The following is a 17,783-nucleotide window of genomic DNA, read 5'->3' as shown; positions in this document are numbered from 1 at the left end:
TTCTTTCTTCTTGGATTAATAGTTATTAAAGAAATCCTACACTGGACATCACAAAATTCCATATTGTTTAGAATTTTCCTGAAATTTTATCATTAAATTATATTCAAAATTTTTAATATTGAACCCAAAGCACAATAAAATTTCAATTATGGTTCTGAATGATTCACTATACATTTCTCTAATTAAATCCTTTTATATTTAAGACCAAAATCTCTTAGATTACAATTAGTACGGAATTAAGACAAAACGTAATGTTAATATTAGGGTTTAAATCAAATCTTATGTGTCAAGTAATGTGATTAGGGGAATTTCCTTGCTTTCCCCTTGGTGCATAAGAAATTGACAATCTGATCAATTACTTCGTAACGTTCGTGATCATATTTCTTGGCATGTGTTAGCCAATGATTGCGAACCTTCTTCCAGCGTTTTTTGTTGGCCGCCAGCAACAGTTCGCGCGAGGCGCCCTCCTGCAACTTTGTTTCGTTCTTGTGCTCCAGACGTGGTGGTATTATGCTCATTTCGGTGGGACGGGCCTGTGGCATATCGGTTAATAGCTTCATTTCACCGCTACGTAATTTGGCCAGAACCTCTTCGGCATTGTCGTCCCGCTTGACCACTGCCTCCGAGCCCTCAGTGTTGTACAAGCCCACGAACGGATTACGCGGCTGATTGGCCATCCAAGCACGACAGATGGGATAAAGGGGAGTTTTCTCTTTATATTTGGATAGATCCAGGCTACGTTCGAAGAGGCGCATCACATAGGATTCACCTTGCAATTTGGCAGTGGCGGCTCCACCGGTACCGACGACTTTCTTGGCATGAGATCGCTTGTTTTTTGTAGAGTTTGACGGCCCAGAGGAGGAGGGGCCAGCAGTCGCCGTGTCAGCTGCAGCGCTGCGTCTGCTTACTGCGCCAGCGGCTGCCTGGACAGTCTTCAATTCTGGCTGTAGCTTCACCTGATAGTTTTGGGCACGTTGCTGCTGCTGTTGTTGGAGCAACAACTTCTTGGACGGGCGTCCGCGTATGGGCAAATCCGATTCAATATCATCATCCTCTTGCAATTGCGAGGCGGCTGCCACTGTCTTTGATTCCTTCGAGTGTCCACGTAGCCGCAGCGACATTTCGCTTGCACCTCGTGCGGATTTTTTACCCGGGGTCTTCATTTCATGTGATTGTCAGGCAAATCAAATTGAAAATTGAGAATTGTTTGAAAATTTAGAATCAAATCAAAATTGATTGCTGACGTTGTACAACACTAAAATGACATCTGGCCACACTTTGCACACTAGTGTGCAAAATACTTTCTCAAATACTGGTATTAATAATGTTAGGAATTTTATAATAGGGTCATTTTTTACGGCGAATATTCACTTTTTTAATGCGAAGTGTGGGCGCCAAGCGAATTGAAGATATTTACGGCGAACATTACATTTTTTACGGCGAATGTTGATTGCATCGATAAATTATATATTTTCGCCATCTGGCCAGTGATGTCATTTTTTGTTAGGCCAAAACAGATGAATCGACTCAAGAAAACAGCTAAAAAAAGCTGAATCTATGGGGGAAAAAGTCGAAAAAAACAGATTTTTATACATTGAATTTTTGGTAAATGTTTACTACCACTACTCGAGATTTCAGTGTTGAAAAGTGGACAAATCGGGTAAAGCTAGATTTCAGTGTTGTCAAACGTTTTTTTTTATTTGGCGCGCTGTTTGATCGCCCTGGTAGCCAAATATTTTAATCTAACCTCTAAATTCGAGGAATATTCGGCTGCTCTGGCAGCCGAATATTGTGTTCTAAACTATATTTGTTCCATAAAATCAAGAAATATTTTAAACTCAACAATTTTTTCGTTTGTTGAAAATAGTGGGAATAAAATATTCAAAAAGCCCGCGTATTCGAGTATCCAAAATTCGGCATTTGGCAACACCATCTCAAAATTGAACAGCTTTTTTTTAGCCGGAAAAAGCTACTTTTAGCTATAGTCCCGCTAAAAATATTAATTTTCTTTTGTTAATTACTCAAAAACTACGAAATAAATCGCCAAGGCGCACCTGAGGTCGTGCTCGTGGAATTTTTCTCTTTCGTTTGATACCAAAATTATGTAGTTTAAGCGCGTTTTGGGCCCGAGTAGTAATAGTAAACATTTACCTTTTTCTCTTTCGTTTGATAACAAAATTATGTAGTTTAAGCGCGTTTTGGGCCCGAGTAGTAGTAGTAGTAAACATTTACCTTATTTTAGTTTGAGTTGCAAAGTATTTATAATTTCTAAAAAAATCATTATGTAGAAATTTTTTAAAACCAAAATAAGCTTTTTGCATTTTAACCACCTTCCAAGCTATTTAATTTTGAAATAAACCAGATCTAGCTTAAAATAAGCCAAATTGGCAACACTGCGAAGAGGTGGTATTCTTTTTTGGTCCCGCTGATGCGCATAATAACAACAACAACGCGATAGTGTAGCAAACAAATGGAATTATGAGCGGATCAAAATAAACAAATAACTTTTATTAAACAAAGGAGTGCAACTTTTAACAATATCTTATTAGAGAAAGTGTGTAAACAGTGTGTAAAGTGCATCATTTACCAACAATTGCAGTTATATAAAATACAACATTGTGAGATTACTGTAACTGCAAAAATTTTTACAGTAAGTTTCGTATTCGTTTTTGGGTTTTCCTTTTCTGCTGCAGGGCACTACTGCAGTTTGCTTTTGTTGATGTTTTTGCTCTCTCGCTCTCGCGCACGCTCATTCTCGCTATTTCTTTTACTGCGTCATTGTTGTTGCTATTTCTGAGCGATAGATAGAAGGAGAAGCAGGGAGAGAGTGTGTATGTGAGTGAGAGTTCTCCGCCACCCCCTCAAACCATGCTAAAGCAAAATTCACTTTTGTTTGCTATTTATAGTTGAAGATTTCCACCAAAAACTTACATCTGCAGCAGGAGCAGCCAAAGAGACAGAAAAGAAAAGAAATAAGGGACCCAACTAATTGTCACATTTATGAGATGTAGGTGAAGATGAGAAGGAATAGGTAGGGGGAGTATGGCCCTATCATGTCCGTTATCAGCACTAAACAACACAATATATTAGGGTTATCTAAACTGATTTCGTTTATTATTTTTGGGACAAACTTAATTTGAGCCAGACGGTGATTGGCCTGTTGCTCTGCAGTTCTTCAGTTCGCTGAACCCAAAAGAAAACAACAACCAAGATTGATTGCAAAAATTGTTTAAAATTGAACCAATAGTTTATCAGTTCAAGAAAGATAGAAAGCAAGTGAGAGAGAAGGTTTCGGACTGCCTCTTTAACTGCGCGATTTGCCACACAAATGCTTCTACCTAACGGTGGTTCTACCTTCTAAGGGTTTCAGGTTAAGTAACACGCAAATGTTGTCACATCGCGTGAGTTCAAATCCCCGCCCGAACTTGTTGGCTTTTAGACGATAAACCCCACGCTAATTAGCCGTAACTCCTTGGGCAACATTATTTTTTTCTTCTTCGATTATTTGACTATAAATAGAATTCAGTTGTTCCATTTGTGTAGAATCAGGAGTTTATATAATGCAATTTTTTATTTTAATGAAATTTCAAATATGTACATATATAATATGTATACTTTTAATGGTTTTCTTTTGCATTTCCTCATATATTATATACTTTAACAGGTTCTTCTTTAAGGTTTCATTAAATGAGGTTATAGCACATGTGAGGTTATAAAACAGTTCAAGGAAACATTGATAACGACTTAAAAAACCGACCAAGCATAGGAAAACCATCCATGAACCTCATTGCTACATTGTTAAAAATGGTTATAAAGAGGTTGAACTTTGTTAAAAAGAGTTCATACATTATGACATGGAGATTATTTCTTCTTAGTAGGTCGTATTTTATTAAAAAATGGTATTACGCTATGATAAAGAAGTCATATCTTATTATAAAGAGGTCGTAATTCACGATGAAACTTGGTCTAAATGGACTCATCCAATGGGGAGTTTTCGGGTTCTGAATAGTGAGTTTTCTAATAATTTTGCAGATCTTTTTGACACCTTTTACGGCTAAATAGTGAATCTTTAATTTTTGAAATCCATTTACTGACAAAATCGCTTTATTGACATCTCAAACCTTTTAGACCAAAAATTATCAGATTTCTCCGAGATTGGGCTAGGTTTTGTCGTAATAGTTCCTGGTTTCAAAAAACTTAGGTCGGCAGTTCCAGGAAATAAAACTTGAACAAAAAATTATCATAAAATATAAGATGAAGCAACTAAATAATGCAATATCAAAGCCAGGTTATTGAGAACAAAAATTCGTGATCCTCGAGTTGCTAGCAGTTTGGGAGCCTCGAAAGGTTCACTTAAAGAAATTTCTCCTTAGTGATTAACTTGGTTCACTCATTTCACTTTTAAAATTCGTATTTGGTACTTGATGTTACCAACCTGCAACACATGCAGCACCTATCTCGTAGACTTTTCTCCTGTAGTAGAAACTAGTTTGAATTGTTTACTTACAAGTTCACAGGGCATCTCATCTTTGCATTGACTGACTGACTGATATCATCATCATCGCTCAAAATTAACGATAATTGTTTGCCACTCTCTAGGTTTTTCTTTCTTTCTCGTTCTCGCTCTATTGTGCCCTCCACTCTGGCTGTCTCTCTCCGCCGCTCCATCTCTCTAACGGCAGTGACGTAATGTGGAGCTGGCAATGCATTTAGCTTGTTTTCTTGTTTTTTTTTTTGGTCGTGGTTGGTCGGTCGGTCGGTTGTCTTAGAAAATGGTACCAAAACATCTATTGAAACCGGTTTTGAGATTAAGTTAACTTTTATTTTCGGAACTCTCTCAGTATGCGCCGCACCAAAACAAACCACTCCACCTCCTCCTACCCCCCATCACCTTTTCGGATAAGCAAATCAACGAGAGAAGGCAAAAATTACTAACGCTTGGCCATCCATATCAATGAATGCTTTTCGTTTCGTTTTGTAATTTGTATGTTGTTGTTGTTTTTGTTTCTTTTGTTTATGGGCAACAAAACGAACTAACTATATAAACTACTAACAATGGCCTTGACATGATTACAACACATCGTCATCAACCCAACGCCTCTATAAGGTGGAAGGGGAACGCCAAAATTGTTCTAATAAACAAATATCTTTTTGAAGTTGTTTTCAATCTATTTGTGGAAGAGATTTCTACATTGGGGGAAATTGAATGACATCATCTGTTGAGCACAAATTTTGTCATTTGCAATGCATTTTCGAATACATTTGCTCTCTCTCTCTGTCTCTCTTTCTCTTTTTGTGGGCCTAACGCCCACTTAACTGGCATTACTCCACCATCATCAACAACAAAAAGGGCCAAAAAAGTGGGTCAACCTTTAGGCTTTATCAACACGCAACCTGTCAAACTTCTTCCCACACCACCTTAGAAAACAAATCAATAAGTAGAAAGAGAGTCTCGCCCCCTTTATTTTTTTTAACTGACATTATTAATCTTTCTCTCTCATAAAATAAACAACATTAATGTAAACAATAAATATTTATACAATTCTTTTATAAAATAGGTTTTAGGTGGAATCTTACCACTCGGCGAGTGAGTGAGTGAAGGGACTTGAGTAGAGTGGAGGCCAGTGGTCGGTCATGGGTCAGATTATGGGTTCCGTGCAGAGCAATGTGGTTGAGGTGTTTGGCAGTCGACGCAAAAGGAAACACAGCACCGATTCAATCCAGGCCCAAGATGAGGAGAATGCCAAACAGAATGCCACATCGCCCAAGAAGTAAGATTAATTATTTTAATCCTTCTGCTTATTAATACCTTTTGTTTATATAGAAAGAAGCTACTGACTACCACTCAGTATATATATAAGGCCTTGTTCAAGGAGCAACAGAACTCCGATGTGGCTGTAATGGCTTTGGATAAGGTGTGGCATCTGCATAAGGTCTATCTCAGTCAGAGTCCATATTTCTATACCATGTTCAATGGCTCATGGAAGGAGGCCCAACAGAGTTTTATACAAATTACCATACTCGATGATCGAATCAATGTCAAGAGTTTAGATGCCGTTTTTGGTTCGATGTACTCGGATGAGATAGAAATTGAGGTAGCCGATGTTATACCAGTTTTAGCCACAGCCACACTCTTTCATTTGGATGGCATCATTGATAAGTGTGCCGAGGTAATGGTGGATAACATCAACGCAGAGACGGCTATACAATATTATGATGCTGCCTGTCAATATGGTGTGATAGCTGTTAAGAAATCCACTTTCCAATGGTTCCAAATCAATCTACTGAGCATTTATAATAAACATCCCAATCTTCTGCGGAATATATCGATTGAATTGATGACTGCTTTGACGGCTAGCCATGATCTCTATGTAATGCAAACGGAATTCTCTCTATATACACTTTTGCGTTCTTGGATGTTTTTACGCTTGCATCCCGAATATGATCCCGAGGATCCAGCACAGCGTGCTGAGGCTCAAAAGACCCAAGAGCGACTGGCCAATGCTGGTGTGGATACACATACGCCGAGTAGTGATTTACCACAGTGGACGTACTTTGCCACACGAACGGAGGAGCGGTCATTTTTGGCCACTCCCGAAGGACAAGCATATGTGCCTGTGTTTCAGAAATTGCGCACCCAATATCTTACAAATCATTATATGGATTTGAAGATTATATTCAATGATAATATTATACCCAAGGAATGGCTATATCGTCATATGCATAGCCATTGGGATGCTCTGCTACGCATTGATCATGGTCAAGAAGATGGGTAAGTCTGGAGAAGAAGAGTAGATAATCCATATAGCAGATGCTTATAATAGACGACTTCTCATTTCTTTAGCTGCCCCCAACAATTGGATAAGGAACAATTCTTTGAGAATTGCATGCGCTGTGGCCGTCTTCTCCTAGAGCCTGGTTATCAAAAATGGCGCTGGACTGGTTTCAATTATGGCATGGATCTCATACTTATAATGGATTCACGTAGACTCAACATCAGACGTCATCATCGACATGAGCATGAGCGTGTGCTGAGTCTGCAGACTAAACGCAAATTTATGGTACGCACCACAGTGACCTCGATAAATGCTCAACGTCAGCCCATATTCACTCAAACATCGGAAATTACATCCCTGAGTCTGGAGAAGAATGAGGAAGTGCCACTGATGGTTCTAGACTCAAAGCTAGTGCATCCTTTGCTTATATCCATTAATATATTGGTTGTAATGCCACCCAATCAAAGTTTCAAGGAAATTGTGCCCATGAGTGAGGAATTCTCGGCTGGAACAACGCTCTCTATACCCATATCCGAAATTGGCGCTAATTGTGAACGTCCATTAACACCGACCAGTGCAGATGATTCGGCGGTGTTTGTAAGTGGCGGTGATTCGGAGTCATCAACCCCATCATCACCCTCGCCAAGAAGACGAATCACCTGGTCTCTCAACGATCCGCTTCACTCCAATAATGATGGTGATCAATTGTGTAATAATTTAGGATGCTGAGCATCTTAATCTGAAAACCAAAACCAACTAAAAAAGCCCACCACCACCGCCCTTTGTTATGTTCAGGGAATCGCTTTTCAATCAAGAGCGCGATTCTCGTTTAATAGATTGTATAAATATTCGTTCTTCTTAATTAAATAAGTTTACTAGATCGTTGTGTATATATATATATATATAGATATGAATATATATCTAAAATTATCAAACTTTTTCGAAATAATGCGAAAGTATAAGTTTTACTCCTGCCATATCGCAGATCGATGAGATATGCCCAGTCACACACAAACACACACACACATACACTACACAATCTTCGACTATGTATACATACATATATATATTTTTGTATATCGTTTATATATAGAAAAAAAAAAAGGTTTTTAAAGATATGAGCATTTCGTGCCCTCGCACAACCAACTCTGGCTTAATAGTTTATTTAATAATATCTCTAAAATTTAAGAAAAATCTTATTAAATTGTAATATTTTCTAAAAGCGCGCGGCAACAAAGAAACAAAAACGTATTCGAATTATGTTTATGTAATTTCCAACCATTCATTCATTCATGATTGTCAACAACTAACATTTTTCTAATTTGTTTCAAATTTTTATGTACTTTAATATGCACGAATTAACTATTATGTTTATATACCAAAACAAAACTCGTCATTAAAAAAAATGCGTGTGTAATTTCTAAATCAAAAAATAAGTGTCTATGTCAAAATTTTGGGCCTTTAATACCTGCAATTAAGCAGTCGACGAGGTAAAATATTGCTCTAATGGAGAACGTTTTCCATAAATTCCTTTTCATAGGATCCGCCATTGTTCAATCATATAATAGAGATACTAACTGGAACGTTTTCCTGCTTAACAACTGCTCCTGTTCTTGAGTTGAATCGAGGCGTCTTATTTGCTAATCTGATCCAATCAAATTGGAGACTTTATGTATAAAACTCCATTGCTTAACAGCATGTGGAGTAGCAAGAAAAATAAGTATTCTCTTAATCGAATTCCAGGAAGAAATGAGTTTTATATATACATAAATGTATAACGCCTCCTTCAACGCCATTGATCGAGTATCTTTCTGGATTCTGGATGTTTTTATATACAAACAGTCGATCAGCCTATATATGCAATTTAAAAGGATATCCCTTCCGGATCGATCTATCCGGGGAATTTGTAATAAATGATAAAAACTCTCTCGTATTATTTCCCAATCAAGCCTTAATCTTCAGAGTCAATCGTCAGGACAGAATAAGGCCCTTATAGGATAGACTTCTATATCAAAAAAATAATGCATTTAAAAGCTAGAAATCTTGGTGACCAACCGATAAAAGGTTTTAATAAAGAATCTGTGTTGACATTCAGTTCTAATTTTGCAGATAAATTTTACCGAATCAACTTATTTAAGAAATCTTATTGAATGTTTGCCCTGCAAAGCGATAAATTATTGTAAAGAACGTAATGTATATTGTCCAAGTAGATAAAGATTGATATCCGAACTATATAGCACGGTTTAAAATCAGTCAAGTTAAATTACAACCACCAAAGAAGTTTCTATCAATGAAAGGTTTCTTTTACCATAAAAGGTTTCTTATAAGTGAAAGAAGTTCTTTGGAAACAATTTTTAAAAAAGGACAACTTATTTTGTACCAGAATTCTGATATTTAAAAACATTTTTCATCCCAAATACATAGGGTCTTTTTAAAGCCCCCATAGACCTCAACAGAATAAAATTGAGGGGATAAACAGTTGATTATCTTATTAATAACTGTCAAAGGGAGTTACCTTTGATTTAAATATAACATAATAGAATACGGAATTATGCATAATATTAACTAATGCTAAAGAAAATTTAAAACAATTTTTTTTTTTTACGGAAACATTTGTTATTGAAACGTTTTAATGATGCAGATTACATTAAAATTTAGTGTTTTGTATGGGAGTTCCAAAAAAATGACAGTTCACGGGGGCTCCAGGGGGTTCCAAAAATGACAGTCCACGGGACGACCAGAGGGTTCCACAAATGTTCACGGAGCCCAGAAAAAAAGTAGAACTGTCTCACATACATTTATGAAAAAGGGAAAAGGATCATTAGGAGCATTTGGTTTAATTTAAGCTTCTTTGCTTCCTTGGGTTGAGACCTCTTAACACACAATTTCTCCAATATTGAACTAATTCGATCAAGACCCAAAAGGTTTCTGGATGATATACTCCATCTGCCACGCTACTGCGAAGTTTTTCCAAAACCAAGTTGCCATTTGGACAGTTTTTAAATTTGAAAACGTAGTTCACCAAGCGAGCCGCTTCGATAAAGGGGGCCTTCTCCTCCTTGGTCATGCCTTTCCACATTGAACCAGCCATTATGGAGACTTGTCTGGCCGACATATGGCAATTGGCGTCCTTGTTATTTTTACGATACTGAGCTAAGAATAGCCAAAATGGATTACGTCCAGGATTTGGCATTTGGGATGACGCGGCTTTAAAAATCGATGGACGACGACGAATTGCCGAGGAACGGGGGTGAGCAGTGCTATGCTTACGTCCGAAGCAGCGACCCATGATCCCTTATTCTTTTCTGTATGGTAAACAGCAACAAAAATTTATATATTTTAGTAAATTTTGTCGAGTGTTTCTTCTCTGTTTAGTAACTATTAACTATTTTAAGCAAATGAATATTAGAAAATTTTGTCGTATGTTACTTTTTCTCGAATAACAAACAATTTGATTTAAAGTACATGGATAAATTGATCTAACAATTGTATTGTTAGGTTTAACAGGAATTTCAAATATATTTATATATAAATTTAACTAAACAGAAAAATTCGCTTTTAGTAATAGAACAGCTCGGGGAAATTTGTTTCATAGACTGGCTTCTCATGGCTAGCCTGGGATTGGGCTGTCTTGTTATCACTCTGGGTAATTTGACGCTCAACGGCCAATGAGTTGAACAATTCGTTGAGACGATTTTGGATTAGCTCATGCTGCAATGAAAAAAAAGTTTATAAGGGATGACTCTTTAAGGAAGTTGATTTGCAAACCTTTGGTTCTGTTCGCCGCATTAGATCATCGAATTCACCCTCACGGAATGTTTGAACAATTTGCATTTGCCGTTCACGTTGCTCCTTCTTGGCCGTCTCTGTGGGCTCGGCCAGGGCCCGTTTCATGGCATCAAAGTTAAACTCTGGTGATAGAACCTTTTTGGTTACACCCGGCGAACTATTGACACTATCCACATCTCCATTGTAAACGGTCAGATCTGCCGAACTATTACGCTGTGTCATATTGCTTACTGACTCCACCCACGAATGCCGATGCCCTGGATGATCGGTTTGATGTAGGGTATACGGTGCTCCTGTGTTCAAACGTTGTGCATCCATTCCGGCATTCTGTAGGCATTCGCCCAGTGCCAGTTTATCAATGGATAAATGTGGAAGTGATAGATTTAGATTCTTTGAAGACATTTTCTTGGGCTCCAACAAGGGAGGCAAATAGTAGGCGGCCTCTTCCCGCCTTGCGTCAATGATTTTTTGTGCATATTCGAGTAGATTGTTAATCCCAGTAACGCGTGAGATGAGCACCAGCAGAGAAATGGCTATGGCATGCAAATTACACTTATGCACGGCACCCAAAGTCTCCACAGTGCTGGCCACTTGTTGAATTCTGTAAAGGAGAATGCGGGAAATTAGTCATCAGGGTCATTTTGATGTTAATTAATATGGATCTTACCCCAATATGAATAGAAGAAACTCTTGCACCGTCTCACTGCACGACATCTCCACAATGAGCAGGGCGGCTGTATTATAGCTAGACGACAGAGGATCTACCCGATCCGATAGAGCCATGCTGTCAATTAATGCCTGCATTATATTCGCTCCATATTTGTGCGTAAATATGATATCCGAACGTGATGGTGGCTCCTGGGATAATGCTGGATACGGTTTCACACTCACACTGCTCAGCACTTGCTCGTTCTGGTGGCGATCGAGGAGAGCCTGGAATATCTGCATCACAATCATCCGCGTTGGATCATGTGGAGCACGGGCCATTTTCAGTAATGGTTGCAAAAACGATGCCGGAAAAGCCTTCTCAAAGGACACTGTGCTGTATTGTGTGCCCACTTTTAGTAGCGATTTCAACAATATATTCTGCAACATTTGATCACTTTTACTCTTCTTCGACAGATCCGGCACCGTGTTCATTATGAACAACATTATCTCTATCTTCTGATAATCTGGATGATGATTGGCAAATTCTCCCAGTGCATTGATTAATGCCTCCTGATATTGGGATTCTTCTGTGGTAATTTCCGTTGTCGTACTTACACTCGTACGTAAATGGGTCAATAGATTGTTAATAATATCCAATGCGGAGGGTCCAACGCTTTCACCAGCTGCTATAGCTATAATCTTGGATAGAACCACCGCCAGCGAGGTTCGTGTCTTTGGTGAGGATTTGAAATTACTATCCAAATGTTGCATTAGAGTCTCCACCACAGTGTAAGAGTATTGCGGTTGTATGGATATCATCACAATGCGGAATGTATGGATTGCAAAAGTATTCGGAACCCACAACTCATGACGATCCAAGTGACTGCAAGAAGAAGTTTATTTGTGGTTACAACATTTTTTTTTAAGTAATATTCTAAAATTAAGTAAAAAAAAAAGTCCCAGAAATATAATGCTAATGGTTTTGCCTCACAAATTGCAGATAAGCTTCATTAATGGAATAGCTTTACGGACAATCTCTTCACCTTTTCGTACTATCTATGACTGCCCAAAACATCTTTATAAGATTAATCCTGAGATGCCTAACGTACAAGTTTTGATACACTTTAAAAGAAGATTAAAATCTGGACAAATATTGTAGATAATCTGTCCAATCTGTGTTAACTTCGACTTCCGTCTTTAGTTTGATAGATTGTCGATAAATTACTTTTATTTCCTAATTTATAGTGTCTACAAAAAATTTATATGGCAAGAATTTATGAATCATTTTTTATATTTATCTATATTTGTTACATTTCCTTTAAAAAACGTTCCCCTTATGAATGCAATACACTCATTTAAACGTTTTTTCCACTTCTCAACAAATTTCGATTAATCATTTTGGATTTTATTCATCTTTTAGCTACTTTAAATGACTCAAAAACACAATTTGATCTCACGATTCTACTTGAACTTGCTTAAATCATGGATTTTATGGTAAAATTTGACTAAATCTCCAAAGTTTCTCTAGCATACATTTTTGCATAACGCGAAAAAACTTGTTTAAATGTAATTGTTAGAAAATTTTGACAATGTGGTGCTCATTGAAATCGTTTACCCTTTAAAACTATAGATTTCTATTCCTAACAGATAAATGTATATATCTATATCTGCTAACCTTTACCTATGTTATCTATACCTAACGATTCTGCAAATCTGGATGCAGTATGTTGTCTTACTTTCTTCTTTGTTTTCTAATAGAAATATTAGGACCCGGATATATCCCATCTTTACTGCATAGATAGTTGTTTGCAGGTGATGTCCAATAAGGAATTGATATATTTGTTGGCATTTAGCTTGCTGCACCCATGATTTTTACTAATTTTGTTTAGTTATTGACCACCCTTCCCCTTATCTGCGCACCCGACCATCACACTTACGTCAACAGCGGCTTGAGGACACTCCGTATGTGTCCAAATGAGGCGCGTCCCACTAATTCACGCAGCACTTCCTCGGCCAGAACGGGCGGCGTTATATTGGTGGCATCTTCGACGGGTGTCATATCACCAGACTATATACAAATACATATATATCAATTGTCCAATTAGCAAGTAAACATACAGAGAGAGAGACGATAGAGACAGAGAGAGAGAGAGCAAGAGAGATATAACGTTAGGGTTCGATTGGGTTAACATTTTTGTTTCTTATCTAGTTGGCATATCTACACACACTAATCATTTTCATGGTGTACATATGTGGTATATACATATATAATTATTTTTAGAATTATGTAAGATTAAAAATAAATTAATTCTATGTTTATTATTATTATTATTATTACCGCCAGTAAATTTTTCTTCACAAACATAACGTTTACACAAAACTGTTGTTGTTGTTGTTGTAGGTAGGTAGTAGTTGTTGTTGTTGTGTAATTTTTTTTTTTATTGTTGTGTTTTGTTTTGGTTGGCAAAAAAAGTGGGTAACAAAGATATATATAAAAATATATATACGACAAAATTAGTATATTAAAATTGTAAGAAATTTTGTTTAGTAAATTATTATTATTTTTTTTGTATATGCCAATTTATGAAAGAAAAAACTGGCAAAATTAGAGAGAATTAAACGAAAAAAAAAAAAAAAACCTAAAGAAAGAAAAAAAATTAGAAGCTAAGAGATTCACCTGCATATTGAAGAGTAGAGAGGGCACTATTTTCTCCATATGTTGAGCCTCCCAAATATTTTCAACCAAATCATCGGAAACAGTTTTACGTATAACTCCCTGAAGACCCTTAATGCCAGCCAAACGTAGGCTATCCCTTAGATCTTGGCTCTCGCTACTGTGACACATCGATGAGAATTTCGAGATAAAGAAATCATACCGACGATGGTACGATGGAGTATCCTCATTGATATTGGCGAATTTCACAAACTAAAGGAAAAAAACAATAACATTTTAGTATGAGATTCATTTGAGAATCTTTTTGTTCTTACCGAATTGGTGGCCATTATCTTTAAATTCGGATTATTATCCTCGAGTAGTTTTTGCACCATACGCAAAAATGATTCCACAAACAAATTCAGAGTAGTCTGGGCATGACAGGCTTGGAGTAGCAAATCCATGGCCTCCATGGCTATCTCAGCTAGCCTAAAAAGTAATAAAAAGATGGGTTTAAAGTGTTTTTTTTTCGTTTAGTTAGTGTCACCTACTTGTAACGCTTGCGATTGATATCCTTGGTGGCCTTTTGATACAAATATTCACCAATCCGATCCAACTTATCCGGTGAGCTCAGTGAATAGAAGGTCAACTTTTCCATATTTGATTTGACCAGACCATCTTCGGGATTGACGGGAAATATATTGTCCACCAGACGTTTATAGCGTGGCCTCAGGGCCGAACAACAGCCACAGCAGCCTAGAATAGCAAAAGGACACCAACAGGTCTGTGAGGGATTTGGTAGACAGGCGTGGATACAACGATATGTAAACATGACCACCAATAATAATAATAATTATGATGTGGATGATGATGATGTTGATGACGACGGTTCGCTATGTTGCCGTCGCGTCATCGGAGTCGTCTGATTTTTTCGCTTGGCTAAAGGCGACTGAGAGAGTCCACCATTTCTCCTGCTTGCTAGGGGACAGTATAGCGACTAAGCAGCGGGTGGTGCTTTATGCCTTTTGTGTGGGTGTGACCACAATTTAACCGTTATAATCTTATCACAACCCATTTTTATGAGTAAGTGTGAGTGTGTGTGTGTGAGAGCCACGATGAGTGATTGACTTTGGCATTGCCTTCTCGCCTGATTTTTGCAAGTTTCATCCATCGACCCCATTAACAGAGGTAACCCTTTTAGCCAACTTCATGACAATACCTCCTCCTCACCGTCCCACCCCCACTGAAATAGCCGCCTACTGTTGATTTCGTCATTCTCTCTGCACTTTGCTTGCCGAAGGTCAGAGGCAATTAATATTTATCGACCTTCGTTCATGTTGCTCCTAATTGCTTACCAGGCATTGTTCTTTAAGTGTCAGTCGTCTGCTTGCTTGCTGCTGCTGCTGCTCCAAAAGGCGTAATTTAGCTTATTCTTTATCGCGGCGTTAGATAATAAATAAAACAAAAAAGCGTTGCGATAAAAAAATAAAACTATCTACTTCCTTTTGTTGTTGTTGCCGAATGGAGTGCTGCAGTGTGACCAGATGGCGATTGCAGATAAAATCACTTCTTGTTGTTGCGCCTAATGATGTGTATTGTGGGCAAACATATATATAATCGATAGTTTGTTCAGCCGATAGTAATTGCAATTTGGTTTTTATATCGGTTGTTCCGTAACTAGTCTCATTTGACTCTACTACGTATTTAAATAGTAAATCTTAAATCAAAAATTTAAAGTTTGTTTGTCGTTACGGTGAACCCAAATTGATTTCGGTTTTTAGGCTTTTGTTAAATGTTTCGTCAAACAAGTTGTTTCGGTTTTTCAATTAAATCAATTATTAAATAGGAATTGAAAACCCTTGAAGGAGTAGCGGATCCTAAGGTAACAAATAAGGAAAATTTCCACACCCCCCCAATTTGCCAATTTGCTTCATCAAAATTATGAGCAAAATTATACGATATTATCAGTATATGTAATTGATAACGACATCACAACATTTGCCTTGCAGTGAAAGATATTCGGTGTGAAACTGTGGGAAATATCATCCGAAATCAACTATATTTTACCTTATCAATATCCCAGACTGACTTTCCGGTACTAAATTTACGTATTTTACTACCCCAAAATCTATACCTATATATATTAGAGGATCTAGGTTAACAGGGCACAAAAATCTGAATAAAGGAACCATATTTCGATATTGAGAATCTTATTTTTATGCAGAGTCAAAAGAAGAGCTGAAATGTCAATACTTTGGTCAATACCAATAATAATAGATGATATGTGATTAATCTTATTTTAACTTTAGCAGTTTAATTATTTTAATTTACGTATAATTGTATGTACTTACAGCTGGGATCCGTGCATTTCTGGACAAAACTGTCAAAGAATTCGGGTAATTCTGGCGGCTCAAAGCAGCAACGTATTAAGGCCATTTTGTCCCCAGCAATTCAGGCGTTTGTCACAGGCGTCCGGCGTTGACCATGAACTTTAGTTTATATTTTTAGAGTAAGGGAGAGAGAGGCATCCAAAAATGTATCCACAACAAGTGCGTGGGCAATGGGTTTATATATATAAAGGATTCTCGGCGCCAAATTACTATTGTCTGTAGTCAGCTGTTGAGCCCTTAAGAGGAAAACGGCAAAGCTTTGTGTTTTTTCTCTCTCAGTGTGTGTGTGTGTGTGTGTCTTGAAGCTTTTTTCTTTGCTGTCTTAAATGCTGAGGCACTTATATCACATCATATGTACATATGTATATATTCCACATACTTGTTCAACTGACAATGACAATATCGAGCCCTATTTGGCCACAAAACCTTAATTAAGTTAATAAATTTTTGTACTTTTAATTTATTTGTTTTTTGCTGGCAAATAATTATGCAAAAATTAAAATTAAACGCGTGTGTCCTCTAACGGAGAAGGACAAAAGAACACAACCGTCATTTAACAAGAACAACAACTGAATGAATGTCCATCTCGTGTTTACACTGGCGCAAAAAAAAGCTCGTACTTAATAGGCTTCCTTGAAAAGCTAAGCGAAGCTTAAGTTTTTTATTGCTTGAGCTTTTCCTTTCTGCTATACCGTTACATTTTTGGCCAAACAAATTAAACACTTGAAACATGAATTGGCAACCCACAAGAGCCACACTTGACACGGATGAGTGGAAAGGAGAGACACACTAAAAGTCAAAGCGTTTCTTCACACGCCAAAGTCAGAGAGTTCCATGCGCGTTGACAACTTTATTAAAAAAAAATTTATTAAATGATTGAAGAGAATTTTTGGGGGCGTAGTTATGAAGAGGAGGAGGAGGAGGAGGAGGAGGAGGACTGGGAGGGGGGTCTCCTTGATAAGTGAGAGGGAAGGGGTAGACAATGGTGATCAGAGTGGACGTGCTTTATAGTTTCTTGACCGACGATGACGATCGAATCAATGATGAATTTATTTGTATATTTTTGCTTATTTCTCAATTTTTGTCTTCGTTTCTTAAATACCCAGCTCAGCCCCGAGGGTAGAAAGGGTATATAGGATCAACGTGAATGATTTACAGATGTTTACTTATGTCGAGTAAAATTAAGGATTTGTGATCGATCAATTTCGAAAACCCTAAGCATTCTTTTAGATAGATCAAAACGTGAAAACGTCATTCAAAATCAACAAAGTAAAGAAGTTTAAGAATAGACAAAACTTAATAATGATTTCAAACCACTTGATTTTTAATGAAAAGGTTCTAAAATGAATAGAACTTATTCCAAATTCAGATTAAGCTATTTCAAAAGCCCTATCTATATACATATATATGTACATATTTTTGAAGATTATCATTTAAAAAGAATGAAGTCAATACCCCCTTATCCTATAGGATCCAGTTTATCCAATTCTCAATGACCCTTTAAATGTTCGGTCAGTGTAGAAATTT

General features: G+C 37.3%; 3 protein-coding genes across 5 annotated transcripts; 1 reads left to right on the top strand and 2 right to left on the bottom strand.

Moving 5' to 3' along the window:
• Nucleotides 1-169: 169 nt before the first annotated feature.
• Nucleotides 170-1,271, bottom strand: mip40 (Myb-interacting protein 40). Its single transcript, XM_068289907.1, has one exon. The coding sequence runs from the start codon at nt 1,161-1,163 to the stop codon at nt 300-302; it is 864 nt and encodes a 287-aa protein (XP_068146008.1). The 5' UTR covers nt 1,164-1,271; the 3' UTR covers nt 170-299.
• Nucleotides 1,272-2,403: 1,132 nt separating this feature from the next.
• gcl (germ cell-less) lies at nt 2,404-7,656 on the top strand. Its single transcript, XM_068290523.1, has 4 exons — nt 2,404-2,650; nt 5,559-5,771; nt 5,825-6,772; nt 6,845-7,656. The coding sequence occupies exons 2-4, from the start codon at nt 5,635-5,637 to the stop codon at nt 7,503-7,505; spliced, it is 1,746 nt and encodes a 581-aa protein (XP_068146624.1). The 5' UTR covers nt 2,404-2,650; nt 5,559-5,634; the 3' UTR covers nt 7,506-7,656.
• Nucleotides 7,657-10,189: 2,533 nt separating this feature from the next.
• Nucleotides 10,190-16,756, bottom strand: stmA (Protein EFR3 homolog stmA). 3 transcript variants are annotated; one of them, XM_068290420.1, is made up of 9 exons: nt 16,218-16,756; nt 14,418-14,622; nt 14,202-14,355; nt 13,891-14,139; nt 13,552-13,593; nt 13,151-13,281; nt 11,233-12,096; nt 10,545-11,166; nt 10,190-10,487 (listed from the first exon to the last, which is right to left on the bottom strand). In XM_068290420.1, exons 1-9 carry the CDS (start codon nt 16,300-16,302, stop codon nt 10,335-10,337), a joined length of 2,505 nt encoding a protein of 834 aa, XP_068146521.1. In that variant the 5' UTR covers nt 16,303-16,756; the 3' UTR covers nt 10,190-10,334. The 3 variants fall into 3 exon arrangements, with proteins under 3 accessions (XP_068146521.1, XP_068146523.1, XP_068146522.1); XM_068290422.1 differs by lacking the exon at nt 16,218-16,756 and adding an exon at nt 15,222-15,405; XM_068290421.1 differs by lacking the exon at nt 13,552-13,593 and having other exon boundaries at nt 16,218-16,751.
• Between the last annotated feature and the right edge of the window lie 1,027 nt (nt 16,757-17,783).

This window comes from Drosophila tropicalis, unplaced genomic scaffold, assembly GCF_018151085.1.
Source record: "Drosophila tropicalis isolate 14030-0801.00 unplaced genomic scaffold, ASM1815108v1 contig_593, whole genome shotgun sequence".
Classification (NCBI taxonomy): Eukaryota; Metazoa; Arthropoda; class Insecta; order Diptera; family Drosophilidae; genus Drosophila; species Drosophila tropicalis.
This window is presented reverse-complemented; position numbering and strand designations above follow the sequence as displayed.

Bases quoted from the DNA above. Each gene is read 5' to 3' on its own strand.
- mip40 (XM_068289907.1), bottom strand. From the start codon at position 1,163: ATGAAGACCCCGGGTAAAAAATCCGCACGAGGTGCAAGCGAAATGTCG.
- gcl (XM_068290523.1), top strand. From the start codon at position 5,635: ATGGGTCAGATTATGGGTTCCGTGCAGAGCAATGTGGTTGAGGTGTTT. The intron at 5,772-5,824 runs GTAAGATTAATT...TTGTTTATATAG, and splicing joins AATGCCACATCGCCCAAGAA to AAAGAAGCTACTGACTACCA. The intron at 6,773-6,844 runs GTAAGTCTGGAG...TCATTTCTTTAG, and splicing joins GATCATGGTCAAGAAGATGG to CTGCCCCCAACAATTGGATA.
- stmA (XM_068290420.1), bottom strand. From the start codon at position 16,302: ATGGCCTTAATACGTTGCTGCTTTGAGCCGCCAGAATTACCCGAATTC. The intron at 14,623-16,217 runs GTAAGTACATAC...TTGCTATTCTAG, and splicing joins GAAATGCACGGATCCCAGCT to GCTGCTGTGGCTGTTGTTCG. The intron at 13,282-13,551 runs GTAATAATAATA...ATTTGTATATAG, and splicing joins TGAAGAAAAATTTACTGGCG to TCTGGTGATATGACACCCGT.